Source organism: Sphaeramia orbicularis, chromosome 17 (genome assembly GCF_902148855.1).
Source record: "Sphaeramia orbicularis chromosome 17, fSphaOr1.1, whole genome shotgun sequence".
Taxonomy (NCBI): Eukaryota; Metazoa; Chordata; class Actinopteri; order Kurtiformes; family Apogonidae; genus Sphaeramia; species Sphaeramia orbicularis.
The window spans coordinates 46,922,330-46,938,491 of record NC_043973.1 but is presented as its reverse complement, the minus strand read 5'-3'; the positions used below and the strand labels follow the sequence as shown (position 1 = coordinate 46,938,491).

At 37.1% G+C, this 16,162-nt stretch overlaps 1 protein-coding gene across 1 annotated transcript in view; it reads left to right on the top strand.

The window, feature by feature from the left end:
* Positions 1–16,162, top strand: part of astn1 (astrotactin 1) — a 982,704-nt gene that overhangs the window by 416,288 nt on the left and 550,254 nt on the right. Inside the window, 1 exon segment of the mRNA XM_030160213.1 lies at positions 13,766–13,893. Within this exon segment, the coding sequence (XP_030016073.1) occupies positions 13,766–13,893 (128 nt within the window).

Here is a 16,162-nt window from a genome sequence, read left to right as displayed (position 1 = left end):
TTACCTTACCTTATCTTTTCTTATCTTATTTACCTTATCTTATCTTAACTTATTTTTACCTTACCTTATCTTTTCTTATTTTACCTTACCTTACCCTACCTTATCTTTTCTTATCTTATTTATCTTATCTTATCTTATCTTATCTTATCTTATCTTATCTTATGTTATCTTATTTTACCATACCATACCTCTTTTCTTTTCTTTTCTTTTCTTACCTTACCTTACCTTACCTTACCTTACCTCACCCTATCGATAACTGATATCGATAACGGAACCAGAATGCCTAAACTCTTATCACTTCCTATACCCTCGCCTCGACAGGACACTTCCATCAGACCGGTCATTTTCCTCATTTCTGAAACTGGACTATGTTTCTAATCTCTTCTCCAAATCCTAAACTGAAGTCCAGTGGAGTGAATATGATGTTGTAACAAAGCTGCAGATGAACCTCCCGTCTGTTCCCAGGATGCACTGCCTGTCACGGCGGCGTCTCAGGAGCTCGATCCGATCTGGGTTTCGCATTACAGCGCTCGGCGTCAGGATCTCTATCTTCCTGTCTCCGTGGGAACCAGTTGGCTTCAGTAATGAGATGTTAAAAAGCTAACCTCCTCTCATTACTCCCAACACTGCCCCCCCCACCCACCCCCCCCTCCTCCTTCTTCCTCTTCACTATTCCTCTCGCACACGACAAGCTCCAAGCAGGTTTTAATGAATATTTTAGTGCCCTTTGTTCTCATTCTGGTGGCTGCTTGGGATAAATGATTAAGACCACGCTCCCCCCAGACCCCCTCTCACCCCCTCCACCATCTCCACCCAAAACATCCCATCTTCTCTTTTCTCCCACATTTGGCACAAATCCTCCCACTGTACCCAATTCCCCCCTCAGGAGGAATCCATTCATTGACTCAGTTAATTAAAATATTAAATGAAATAGGTTGGAGGCAGAATGATGAAGAGGATTGGGTATTTAGTCATTTAGTCAGGGGAGGAAAAAGAGAAAACTAAAGGAGAAGGATCATTATCAATCATCTGTGTCCTTGTGTTTTGTCACGTTTTACGTTTGAATAATTTATTTAACAGGTGGCTCTATGATGAGAGCGAGTCTTATGTAAGTTTTTAAAGGAGTTCTTCAAACTTTACCGGATTTCGCTCGTACCAGATGGCTGCTGAATGTTACATGTCAACGTCTCCAACGTTAACAATGAAAATTGTCAGCCATGAATGCGAACATTTGGAAGTTAGCATGCATCTGAGAGAAGAGGAGGAAAAAAAACAACAAAAAAAAACAAGAATCGGAGCCGTCTTCAGCTGAGACAACTGAGATTCACTCATTACGTTGCCAATTTGTGTGCTTTGTTAAACTGACAGCAGAAAATCATGCATAATTGCTTTCAGGGGGAACTGACAGATGTTTGACTCCAGTGTCAATAAAATCCCAACCAACCTTGTTTTTTAATGTAATAATTCAGAACCAAATGCAGCAACTGGTGGGATTCTACGTGACAACATTGTTCGGTGTTAGTTATTTATTTTAATTCTGCAGAAATTGAGTGAAATGTTCTGTTTTTGTAGCGACTCAATACCTTCATCAGCTTAGTTTATAGTTTTTAGTCCTGATCTCTTACTTATTACCTTTATAACTTTAGTTTAGATCCAGGCACTAGGCAAACCAGTAAAATAATTACATAATAACCTAGAACAATGTCAACTCCAAACTTTCCTCTATGTTTTAGAGAGAAAACAGTAAAATTACAGTATTAAAATGTTTACATTTGCAAAGCATACTTTAACGAAAAAAAAAATCCTATACAGATAGATAGACAGACAGACAGACAGATATATGTGTGTGTGTATAGGTCTGAATATATCATCATGATTATTTGGAATAAAAATTGTAATCATATAAACAAACAAACAGACAAACAAATAAATAAATTGAACCACCCTATTAATACACAATTGGACTAGCAATTTGTACAATATGTACTAGACAACATATTATTAATATGATAATTAAAGAAATATATGTATGTAAGTGTGCAGAATATTGTGTACAGAGTGGGGAAGCAAAATTTACAATGAACATTTAGTTGTTTTTTCTCAGCAGGCACTACGTCAGTTGTTTTGAAACCAAACATATATTGATGTCATAATCATACCTAACACTATTATCCATACCTTTTCAGAAACTTTTGCCCATATGAGTAATCAGGAAAGCAAACGTCAAAGAGTGTGTGATTTGCTGAATGCACTCGTCACACCAAAGGAGATTTCAAAAATAGTTGGAGTGTCCATAAAGACTGTTTATAATGGAAAGAAGAGAATGACTATGAGCAAAACTATTACGAGAAAGTCTGGAAGATACTATTAAAGAAGAATGGGAGAAGTTGTCACCCGAATATTTGAGCAACACTTGAGCAAGTTTCAGGAAGCGTGTGAAGGCAGTTATTGAGAAAGAAGGAGGACACATAGAATAAAAACATTTTCTATTATGTACATTTTCTTGTGGCAAATAAATTCTCATGACTTTCAATAAACTAATTGGTCATACACTGTCTTTCAATCCCTGCCTCAAAATATTGTAAGTTTTGCTTCGCCACCCTGTGTTTAACCCACAGGTGTCAAACTTGTGGCCCAGGGGTCAAATCTGGCCCGCCAAAGGGTCCAGTCCGGCCCCTGGGATGAATTTATGAAATGCAAAAATATACTGAAGATACGAATCCTTTTAGTCCAGATTCCACATTCAGACCAATTCAATCTCAAGTGGATCCGATCAGTAAAATACTATCATAATAACCCATAAATACTCACAACTCTAAATATTTCTCTTTGTAAATGTAAAAATTTTCATGTCATTTTATTGTATTTACACGAAAACAAACTAACATTTCACAAAAACATGAAAAACCTCAACAAATATAAACATTTTGAAATGTCTGAAGTGTAATTTTAACAATACTCTGCCTCTTATTAAATGTTTTTTGTATTTGCTGATCCACTGTGATCTGTAAGTTGTAATTTACACGTTTAAATGATAAACTGAGACAATATTGTTAAAACTGCACTCAATTTTCTTAAGTAATTTCAGTTTGTTCATGTTATTCACATTTTTTTAAAGGATAGTTGGTAGATTTAAACATTTTCATCACATAATTTGACTTTTTTTCCTCTAAAACACAGAAGAAAGTTTGGAGTTGACATTATTTATATATTATTATGTTATTATTTCACTGGTCCGGCCCACTTCAGATCAAATTTAGCTTAATGTGGCCCCTGAACGAAAATGAGTTTAACACCCCTGATTTAACCCATGAAGACCCAAACAGCTACTGATCTAAACTGTTAAATAACCATTGATCCACTAATTCTATCAGTCCATGCAAATAATTGGTGTAAATACAGTTATTCATCTTTTCATGGTCATCAGATATGACCCATTTGGATGTTCAGGGGCTCCGTAGTTACCATGGAAACACCATCATCTTCTGCAACATTGGTTCACCAGTAAAACCCATTGAGTTGGATCAAGGCAATGGATGGAGACAGTTGATTTTATGTTCGGTTATTGATATATTTGCTGACAAAGTCATTTCAAAACCTTACATCATCAATACTTTTGCTAAAAAAAAAAAATAAAAAAAAATCTAAAGATGTTCTAAGATGGTTGCACAGTATGTACATTAATAATACTGGAGAACAACCACTACTATGACTAAACTGACCAGCAATAAAACATAATAATAATAATAATAATAATAATAATAATAATAATAATAATAATAAGTGAATTCATCTCTAACTACAGAAAAGTAAGTAGCTGTAACAGGAGAATATATTATTAAAACATAACTTATCTTGTAAAATGAGAAAAACTTCACACTAACATAAAATATGTCATAATAAGTATATTTTCATTTCATAATTTGATATTGATCTCTTTTTCCCACCTGACAAGGACTGAAGCACTCAAATAAAAAGCATTTATTAAATCAGACAACTATTAAATAACTACGTGAGCGAGAGCAAAACTTATTTTAAAGTAAGTATTTGAGGAGAAGGAAAAAATATCCAAATATTCTTAGATTTGCCTTTTAAATCTATGTGGAAATGATATGATTTCAGCTGATGATGATCTTTAAGAAATAGAAAATAACGCTAGCACTAAAAAAAAGTGATCAGGTATAAATATTCCACAATTAAGTAAATATTGCACAATTAAATCTGCAATATGGACAATAAAACATTTACAAAAGAATTAGAAAATAAAAATAACTGAATATCCATGTATATTTCTGATTAGTTATAAATAAAACATCCCCACCTCATCCTTGGTTCAGACAATCTGTTCCTTATTATTGCACCTTAATATTACACTAATCATCTAATATCCCCTCCATCCCACAGCTGTTCAGTCTAATCAGATAAACACACTTGAATCAACTAAACTAGTCACTAATCCTAGATTATTAGCACATATCCACATTAGATCCATATAATACCTCTAAGAGAACAGATCATAAGAGTGTAAGGGAACAGTTTGATGTACAATTATAGTTTGTATAAATAAAAGCAGCAGATGTGAATGATTTCTTTCCAAAAAATAGAAAGCGAAGAATAAAATCTGTTTTGCTGCAGCGCACTCAACAAGAGGCTCCAAAATGAATCCAGTGCACATGGATATTAACCCTATTTGGCTGTTTTTGAGTACTTCTGATTTTGCCTTTATATACTATATAAAGAAATATTCGCTTTACCCATGTTTGGCATCTTTTTTTTCAGCACAACCTCATCTATCTCATCTGCCTATTATTTTTTTCACTTTAACCTACCATGTCAACACAAGAAGAAAAGAAACACATAAAAATATATAATCCGATTTGAAAAATGTGTGTAATTATTGCATAAATAACACAAAAATGCTTAACAAAAACAACCAAAGTAATCAATAAAATGAAAAAAAAAAAAAAAAAATCAGTAACATGATCAAAACAAGCCACAAACTGAACAAAATTGAAGAAATGTGTTGAAATAAATGGTGTTAAATAAAGTTTGTCATCTTTTCATGGTCATCAGATAAGACCCATTTGGACATTCACAGGCTCTGTAGTTGCCGTGGAAACACCGTCATCTTCTACAACATTGATTATTCAGTAAAACCCATAAAGTTGGATCAATGACAGTGGATGGAGACACCTGATTTTATGTTCAGTTATTGATATTTTTGCGAAAAACGTCACTTTATCTTCACTTTTCTCTGTTTTTGAAAGAATAACCCTCAACTTTAATCTGAGCGTTTATAAACATCTACATGATCAGTGAATTAAATATGAGAAAATACCAGATTTTCCTTAGAAAAAAATGAAAAATACACAGAAAAATATTGCAATAAATGATGATAAATCACTTAAAGTTTAAATAGAGAGGAAAAAATCATTTGGGAACTGACGCAAAAGTAGCTCTGGATCTTTAAGGGTTAAATAAATAAATAAATAAATCATAGCAGGAGGATGTGTTTATGTACATTCAATGGATAAGACGTAAATGCTGACTCCAGAACAGAAACCTATTAACGTAGTATTGAACTTATCACCACCGGAGCAGACATGCTCACTTCACAGACGTATTTATCTGCGATCGGAGTTCACAGCGGAGCTAATCTCCCACTGTACCTTCTGCCATTAGACACCGACAACACAGACACGAGGGGGAGTGGCTGCCTTCAGATAATAAACATCCAGCTGACCCGGGATCCGCACGCCACCGTCATTACCGAACACGCTCCAAATGAACAAAATGACAAGTTCACATCGCACAACCAACGCACAATGTAATGAAAAGCCCTTTGGCCCCGCCCACGGCTCGCTGTTATCTCAAGTGTGGTGTTTTGTGCGACTGTCACGCCGCTGTTTCAACTCCAGCCTGTAGCTTTGGTTGTTCTCAAGCTGTGACTTTCCCGACGGCAACAGTTTGCAATTTGTAAATATTTGTGTCCCCGCTTTATTTCCACGGCTCAGGCCATGAACGCTGCATGAATCAGACTGTGTTTACGTTCAGTGGATATTAGGGGTGTCAGAGTCAGTTTAGCTCAGGGGCCACATTCAGACCAGTTTGATCTAAAATGGGTCAGACCAGTAAATTATTAACATAACCTGTAAATAGTGACAGTTCCCTCTTTGTTTTAGTGCAGGGGTGTCAAAGAAACGGCCATAGTTTTTAGCAAGACTTTGTAAAATATAGTTTCTAAGTGTAGGGTTGTGGAATTGCTGTTGGTGGGTTTATTCTGTTATACGTTTGGAACTGATGTGCTGTATTCTCATGGCTGTACAGACTGGAACAACAATTTTCCTGTCTATCTACCAACCTACCTACCCACCGATCTAGCAAATAACTAACCTACCTACCTACCTGCCTACCTCCCAACTTACCTACATACGACCGACCAACCTACCTACCTACATACCGACCCACCTACCAACCGACCTAGCTACTAACCAACCTACATACCGACCCACCTACCAACCAACCTACCTACTAGCCAACCTACATACCGACCCACCTACCAACCAACCTACCTACTAACCAACCCACATACCAACCTACATACCGACCCACATACCAACCTACCTACCAACCTACGTACCTACATACCGACCCACCTACCAACCTACCTACCTGCCAACCCACGTACCTACCAACATACCGACCAACCTACCTACATACCAACCCACCTACCAACCTACCTACCTGCCGACCCACCTACCTACATACTGATCCACCAACCTACCTACATACCAATCTACCTACATAGCGACCCACCAACCAACCTACCTACTTACCAACCTACCTACCAACCAACCTACCTATCTGCCAACCTACCTACCTATATACCGACCCACCAACCTACCTACCTACCTACATACCAACCTACCTACATAATGACCCACCAACCAACCTACCTACATACTGATCCACCTACCTACATACCGACCCACCAGCCAACCTACCTACATACCGACCCACCAACCAACCTACCTACATACTGACCCACCTGCCAACGTACCTACATACCAACCTACCTACCTACCTACCTGGCAACCTACCTACCTACCTGCCTACCCACCAACCAACCAACCCACCTACCCATTCATCTACCAACCAACCATCCTAACTACCTACCAACCCACCTACCAACTCACCTACCTACCCACCTACCAACCAATGTAACTACCTACCAACCCAATACCCAACCCACCTACCTGCATACCTACCAACCCACCAACCAATCAACATACCTACCTACCCACCTAGCAATCAACCTACCTACCTACCTACCTACCTACCTAACTTCGACTTCTTGTCTGTGTTTGACTTCATAGGCCATCTACCATATGGGGTCAATTTTGGTCCAATCACAGCCTGGTATGGTACTTAAATATATGATTGACAGCTCTAGATACCAGTAGCTGATTATATTCAGCCAGATCAGAAACAGAACCAGCTTTATTCACCAAGTACATCAATATATACGAGGATTTCTTTGGTTGTGGTGGTTGTCACTCTAGTACGGGGGGGTCAACATAAGGCCCGTGGGCCAAAATTGGCCCACCAAAGGGTCCAATACGTATAGGAGGAATCTGTGAAATGCAAAAATTACACCGAAGATATTAACAATCAGTGATGTCAAAAGTTTATTGTCTTACTGGTCTGGCCCACTTCAGACCAAATTTGGCTGAACGTGGCCCCTGAACTAAATTGAGTTTGACACCCATGCTCTAGATGAAATCTCCTCGCTTTAATAACTTCTGTCAGACAGGAAATATAGTCAGTTCGTAGGGGTAATAAGACACTTGCGAGCTAAATAAACAGTGGAAAATGAGCCATTAATCCAGAGATGGCAAAGACTCTGACAGAAAATGTAGCTCCTGGTCCCATCGGTTCGCTTCGCAACAGAACAGACCAGCCATGTTGGTGCTAATGATACTATTTTCAAGCACGATTCCAGTTTACTGCCACCCAGGCCTTTTGGCGCTAGTTCCTGATGTCATTCCAATCTGCAATTCATCACACTCGCAATGAAGAGGAGACTGACAGAGCAAGAAACACGAGGAGGCACTCCAACGGATATTTGTAGAAACAGACGTCTTCATCAAGCTTATTTATAAGGCTACAAAAAGGTGAACAGCTGTGAATCGGAGCCAGGAATCTGTGGATGGATGAACAAACGCACACAGATAAAAGAAACACGCTCAAAGACTGCAATTATTTCCTCCCCACATGATGATTATTCCATGAAACAAAAGGCGCCTACCATCTGAGCTGGACTGGGTTCAGTCTGAGGCATTTACTGAACATTAGTCTGGAGATAATGGACAAGGTGGCTTTGAAACACACCCATTTACTGATACGCATGTGGCACATTTAAAGGTAAACGGTTGGATATTTGTTGTTTGTTGTTTAGTTGGTGAAGACGGTTCACCCTCAGCCTCCAGTGACGGCGGTCGAGTGAGCAGCAGAATGAATGGGAGAGCGAGCGGCTTTAGTGAAAGAAATACATCAAGTAATAAAACGTGTAAATGGTAAATTATTTAAAAATTACAAAGTTGTGGAATATCCTGTTTAACCTCCTTCCTTCCTATATATCTACCCAACCACTTCCTTCCTTCCTTCCTTCCTTTCCATCTGTCTACCTTCCTACCTACCTACTGTCATTCCTTCCTTCCTTCCTTCCTTCCTTCCTTTCCATCTACCTACCTACCTACCTACCTACCTACCTACCTACCCACTTCTTCTCCTACCTACCTACCTTTTGTCCGTCCTTCTTCCCTTCCTTCCTTTTTTCCTACGTACCTACTGTCCCTCCTTCCTTCCTTTTTTTCCTACCTATCTACCTCCTCTCCTTACTACCTTTTGTCTGTCCTTCCCTTCGTTCCTTTTTTCCTACCTACTGTCCTTTTTTTCCTACCTACCTACTCTCCTTCCTTCCTTCCTTCCTCCCTCCACATCTATCTACCTATGTACCTAACTCCTCCATCCCTCCCTCTTATCCTATCTACCTACCTACTTACCTATAGTACTTCCTTCCTTCCGTCCGTCCGTCCTTCCTTCCTTCCTACTGTCCTTCCTTCCTTCTTTCTTTCCTTCCTTTCCATCTACCTACCTACCCACCCATCCACCTCTTCTCCTACCTACCTTTGGTCCTTCCTTCTTCCGTTCTTTCCTTTTTTCCTACCTAACTACTGTCCTTCTTTCCGTCCATCCTCCCCATCTACACACCTCCTTACCTAACTACTTCCTCCCTCCCTTTCTTTTTTCCTACCCACCTACCTACCCACTACTTTCCTTCCTTCTTTCCTACTCACTGTCCATCCATCCATCCATCCATCCATCCATCCATTTTTTCATTCACTCAATGTCCAGGTGAAAACATAAAAGACATTCTACATTAAATACTAGAAAACCAATCCAGAAACATATAAATACGCATCATAACAAAGACAACAGTAGCAGAGTGTCTCCACAGGTTGGACTGGTATCATATCATCCATCACCGAACCTTATATTTGCTGAGCGCATGTTAATGTAATTTTCAGAGTCATTAAGCAGATACGTTTCTACATTTGCTTTCTTAAATATTGACTGTTGCTGCTATAAACATTTCGCTTGCACTAAACCATCTATGTCTTCTCAATTATAATCTCATCACATCATTATAAGATGCCTTAAGTCTTTGTAAGATAAAGAATAAATTGTTTTTCCCATGCTTGTCATTTGCTCAAGGCACAAACTCACTGAACGTACATCAACACCTAGAAGTATTTTAAACAAAGCAAAATGAGAGGAAATGGAAAATGTAAGCAGAAGGCAGTGTCTGTACAGGAAAATACATCAAAACACACTGCTAGAGGATTGAGAGAGAATGTTACTGTGAGACTGTATATGGTTTGTCTTAAGGAAAATGTTATCAATGTTTAATGAGTGAATTCCAGTCAAGAATTATACCATTAATTTCCCATTTATTATGTAAAAGTTGCCCTTCGATACCATACTTTCAAAGGGACTCTTCAGTTTAGATGTAGATGTAGAAGCAACAGTGAAATCTTAAACTTGTCATGCATTTAACTTGGATTACCATTAAGACAGGGTTCATACACATTTTTTTAAGGTCAAATTCAAGCACTTTTAAGGGTCATTTTCACCTTATCGCTGGGGTTAAATACATATCTACAGGAATACATAAACTCAGGATTATATTTGTCACTTTTTCTCACAATGATGTACATATATTATACTATAAACATCTAAAATTATGTTTCATAATAGAAAAAAGTTTAGAAATTATAGGAGAACACAAAGTTTTATCCAAAAAAAAAAAAGAGAAACCACTTGACATTCTTCTGACATACTCGCAGCGAGACAAAGATTAAGACATAAATGTACCTGGAGTCAACCTGAGAACACCATAGATGGAATTTTCTTTTTTAACATAATTTTTTTTTTTCAAAATGTATCACCTCTGTAAGTAGCTTTGGCTTGAATTAATGTTAAATAAATAAATAAATAAATAAATCACATCACAGAGTTGTAGTTGCAAGCACTTAAACTAAAATTCAAGCAGTTTTTGGGCCTTGAAAACACAACAGATTCATCACAAACAGAGCTAAACAAAAAAAAAAAAAAGTGACAGACTAAACATATGGATATTAAATGACAGTCTTTAATTAAACAGGACTTTTCTAATGCACTGGGTTAAAATAATGGATCCGTAGTCCAAACCATGACAGAGCTGTGGGTCCCTGCAGGTCTAAAATAAAGATATGTTCTCATCAGCTTTGTCCCGAGACACCTGAATGACTTAAGTTAGTGATTTATTGAAGTCATTCCGTTGTGGAACCTTGTTGTGAACCTAACTGGCATTGAGACAAAGAATGATGGAGTGAACGAAATGAGCGAGTTCAGCTGAGAGTCACTCACAGCAACAGACAAATGAGGACATCAGCTCTCAGACCGGAGATGAGTCACGTCGCAGCAGAATAATCAACATAATGAAAAATGACGTGTGTAATGTGCGACTTTGTCTCTACGATACATAGAGTCCTGCATAATTGTTACCTCATATTGATTTTCCCTTAATGATCTGCCAGAAAATATCACTTTACAATTCACCACCAACACACACACACACACACACACACACACACGCACACACACACTCATTTATTTCCCTCTTGTGGAATGTCATCCCTCCTCGCTTTGTTTTCTTTTGTCATCAACGTAACTTTTAATGAAGCTTGTCATTTGGAAATGATTCATAGGTTCAGCAGAAACTATATGTGTTTGTTTATTTGGATTATTTATAAAACTGAAAACCTCCACTTTCGATCAGAACCGTCTACTGATGTAAGGTGTTTAATACCTGTTGAGCCGTTAATCCTATCAATACATGTAAATAATTGGTGTAAAATACAGTTTGTCGTCTTTTCATGGTCATCATATATGACCCATTTGGACGTTCAGAGGCTCCGTAGTCACCGTGGAAACACCGTCATCTTCTACAACATTGATTCACCAGTAAAACCCATGGAGTTGAACTGTAGACGACTGGTTTTATGTTGAAAAAATAAATAAAATCGACAAAAAGTAATTAAAAAAATTACAAAATAGTAAATGAGCGAAGAATTAACTAAATGGAAATTTAAAAAATAAATAAATAAATAAACAAAAACAGCCAAAGTAATCAATAAAATGAAAAAAAAAAAAAAAAAAAAAAAAAAAAAAATCAGCAACAAGAACAAAATAAGCCACAAACTTAACAAAATTGAAGAAATCTATTAAAATAATTGATGTAAAATACAGTCTGTCATCTTTTCATGGTCATCAGATATGACCCATTTGGACGTTCAGAGGCTCCGTAGTTACCATGGAAACACCGTCATCTTCTACAACATTGACTCACCAGTAAAACCCATGGAGTTGGACTGTGGACGACTGGTTTTATGTTGAAAAAATAGATAAAATCAACAAAAAGTAATAAAAAAATTACAAAATAGTAAATGAGCAAAGAATTAACTAAATGGAAATAATTTTTAAAAATTAAATAAACAAAAACAGCCAAAGTAATCAATAAAAAAAAAAAAAATCAGCAACAAGAACAAAATAAGCCACAAAATTAACAAAATTGAAGAAATCTATTGAAATAATTGGTGAAAAATACAGTTTGTCATCTTTTCATGGTCATCAGATACGACACATTTGGACGTTCAGAGGCTCCGTAGTTACCGTGGAAACACTGTCATCTTCTACAACGTTGATTCACCAGTAAAACCCATGGAGTTGGATCAATGACAGTGGATAGAGATGCTTTTTTAATGATATATTTTGCTTTAAAAGTCAGTTTTTCCTCAGTTTTCTGTTTCTGATATAATAACCCTCAACTTTACTCTGAGCTTTAATGAACATATACATGATCAGTGAATTATATATAGGAAAATACCTGATTTACACTGAAAAAAATGCAAAATACAGAGAATAATAATATTATTATAAATGTTGTTAAATCACTTAAGAAAGGTTAAAAAGAGAAAAAAAAAAGTTTTGGGAACTGCCACAAAAGGAGCTCTGGGTCTTTCCGGGTTAACCCACTTCTATATGGACACCATTAGCGGCAAAAAACACATGAAGTCAGTACTGGGTTTGTTTTCATGTTGGCTGGAGCGTAGCCACATCAATGGTGTCAATGGCATCAGTGGTCTTTAGCTTCAGGTCGCTACGCCATTGATTCACCAGTAAAACCCACGGAGTTGGATCAATGACAGTAGATTTAGATGCTTGTTAATGATATATTTTCCTTTAAAGTCAGTTTTTCTCTGTTTTGATATAATAACCTTTGAATTTACTCAGAGCTTTAATGGACATCAGTGAATTGAATATAGGAAAATACATGATTTACATTGAAAAATGCCAAATGTAGAGAATAATATTAGTTTAGAAATAAACAAATCACCACCAAAATTTAGGCGAGAAAACCAGAGAAAACGCCTATGTATAGATATTGTTTTATGTCAAATATTTGAGTATAGTTTTAATTTATTACAATTTTGATTTTATATACCTAATATTTGGAACCAATATTCACTTTTCAAGTCTTTGAAAAGGTTCCTTAAGCATCTTTGTGTTATTAATGCAATAAATTATATACATTTTTCAAATCAGATTTTACAGTTTTTGTGTGTTTTTTGGCCTTTTCGGTTGATGTAGTAGGTTAAAGTGAAAAAATAATAGGCAGATGAGATAGATGAAGTTGTGCTGAAAAAAAAGATACCAAACACTAGAACAGCACTCGGAGAGCACAGACCTCCGCCAAGGCAGACCCCCCCCCCCCCCCCCCCATCACCACCAAAATTTCATCATTTGTTCCTTGTGCCAGTATAAACATTTCCTGAAAATTTAATCCAAATCCGTCCATAACTTTTTGAGTTATCTTGCTAACAGACAAACAAACAAACAGACAAACCCGATGAAAACATAACCTCCACTGTTCCTAGGTGGAGGTAAAAAAAAGTCATTTGGAAGTGGATTCAACAGTAATTCTGGGCCTTTAAGGGTTAAAACCATCTCCTGTTCTTTTTCTAATAGTCACATATTCATAAAACCTATGAAACTGCATCCATTTTTTCCTTTTTATCTCCTGTTTTTCCCCCCTACCTGTATCTCTTTGCTGTCATTTTTTCCTCTAAACAGGACCTCCCTTTATCTCTTTCCACACCAGGCAGAAGAACTTTGCCCGAGGCATCGAGCAGCAGCTCCCAGATGGCATGGTGGTGGCGTCGGTGCCAACCGAGGTTCAGTGCCACGAGGAGCTGTCGGACCCCGTGCCCGACCCAGAATACCTCACAGGTATGAATCCATATTTCATAACGCACTTTGTTAGCTCGCAGCTGTGGAGTAGCACTTCATCACCGGCCCTGTCGGAAATCCTCATTAAACACAAAAAAAATCTCTATGTAGCTTTTCAACCGGCGCTGAATGTTCTTTAAATAACCCAGTTTTTCCAGACACAGTGTGACATTTTAGCCGTCACATGTAATGTGTGGGCACCGCAGATTTTTAAAGAAAAGCCTGAGCATTTAAGAGTAGAGCACATGGACTTTTGTCTTTATTTGGATCCATTTACAGTGATGTATTTTGATCCAGTTCTAATCATGCTAGGGTCCAATTTAGACCGTGTTAAACTTCCTTGGGTCCCTTTTTGGATTTTCGTTCTTTTTTACCTGAAGTGCATCAGGTTCTGAAATATTTTCCTTCAACCCTTTATAGTTCACTCATAGAAATACTCCTTAGTGTGTTATCTTTAAAGGGCTCATATTTATCTAAACCCACTTTTATTAGTCTTTGGTTCGTTTATTTGTGTATTTGGACCCTAATAGTTCATAAAGTTTAAATTTGAACCCTCCAGGTGTTGCAAAATTATATTAATTTGGGCAAAAATCGAGTGGATTTCTACAACCTGTTTTAATTCCTGCTTAATTTGTGACATTTGTAATTAGTTGCGTGACAACCTTCGCACATATAAGGTCAAGACTTAACTTTGAAATGACTCTGAAAGGTTTTCCTTTAAAGGAGTGATATGTTGCTTTTTTAAATGGAATTCTTCATTTTCCAACATTTCCCTGTGGTCTACATGAACTGTAAATGCTCTGCTTGGGTCTGAATTCTTCATTCATTCAACTCCACAGGTCCATCTTCAACCCTATTTCTGAGTAATGACACCAGAAAGGTAGTTTGGAGCGCTGGCCCTTTAAATGCACATTAGCCACTTCAGGCCCCGCCCCCTCCAGGTTGTTGGCTGTGCTGCTCTGTCCCGTTCAACCAACAACTGAACATTTTAGGTAATCGGCTCTAAGTCTGGACATATTTTCAGTATGGACTACAACCACTGCTGCTGATAAACCATTATGGCATATTTAAAACAGCAAAATATCAGTGATTTTAGCACCAAAGTTGCAATATTGTGACATCCATCGTAACTGAATGAAACAGACCATAGCTCCAGCTCGAGTTTCCAAATCGTGTTACCACCTCCCACCAATAGATGGTGGACATGTGCCCCTGTAGAAGAAAATCCAGTTTAAAGGCGTGTTCCTGAGCTGGTTTAGTAAGTAAAGTTTATTTAGTTTTTTATATAGATAAGGACAGATTGGCTAAAAAGCTACTAAAACTTACTGCATTTTACTTTCTACTAATGTTTAAGTTCATTTATTTTAAGGATAAGATTAAAAAAAAAAAAACACAAAGAAAACTTCCATGTAAATATGGTCAAAATTAAATTTCACTAAACCTAACACAATCCAATATGGCCGCCACTATGTGACATCACAATATCACATCATAAACTTTGGATCATACTCAATATTTTTGATTTCTCTCTCTCTCTCTCTCTCTCTCTCTATATATATATATATATATATATGTATATATACACGAGGGCCGTTCAATAAGTTCATGGCCTCACCCAGAACAGAACAACACAGACTGATAATGATAATTATTACCTCCGCCAAGGAGGTTATGTTTTTGCCAGGGTTTGTTTGTTTGTTTGTTTGTCTGTCTGTTTGTTTGTCTGTCCGTTAGTGTGCAACATAACTCAAAAAGTTATGGACAGATTTGGATGAAATTTTCAGGGTTTGTTGGAAATGGGATGAGGAAGAAATGATTAAATTTTGGTGGTGATCGGGGGTGGGGGGGCCCACGGGGGGGCCACTGATCAGCCTTGGCGGAGGTCTGCGCTCTCCGAGTGCTTCTAGTTTATATTTTATTTTTCAACATAATCTCCATTTACAGCAATGCACTTGGTCCATCGATGTTCAAGCATCACTATGCCATCACGAAAGAATGTAACATCCTGTATTATAACAACCAGTATTTCTGGGTGAGGCCATGAACTTATTGAACAGCCCTCGTATATATATATATATATATATATATATATATATATATATATATATATATATATATATATATGTATATTTTTATGTATTTATTTTTTTTTTAATTATGCATTTACATAAACATGTAATTAGACATAAGGAGCCACATAGACACAATACAAAAAAAAAATACAACAAACCTACAGACCTATTAAACACAAACAAGAGAAAAAAAAACA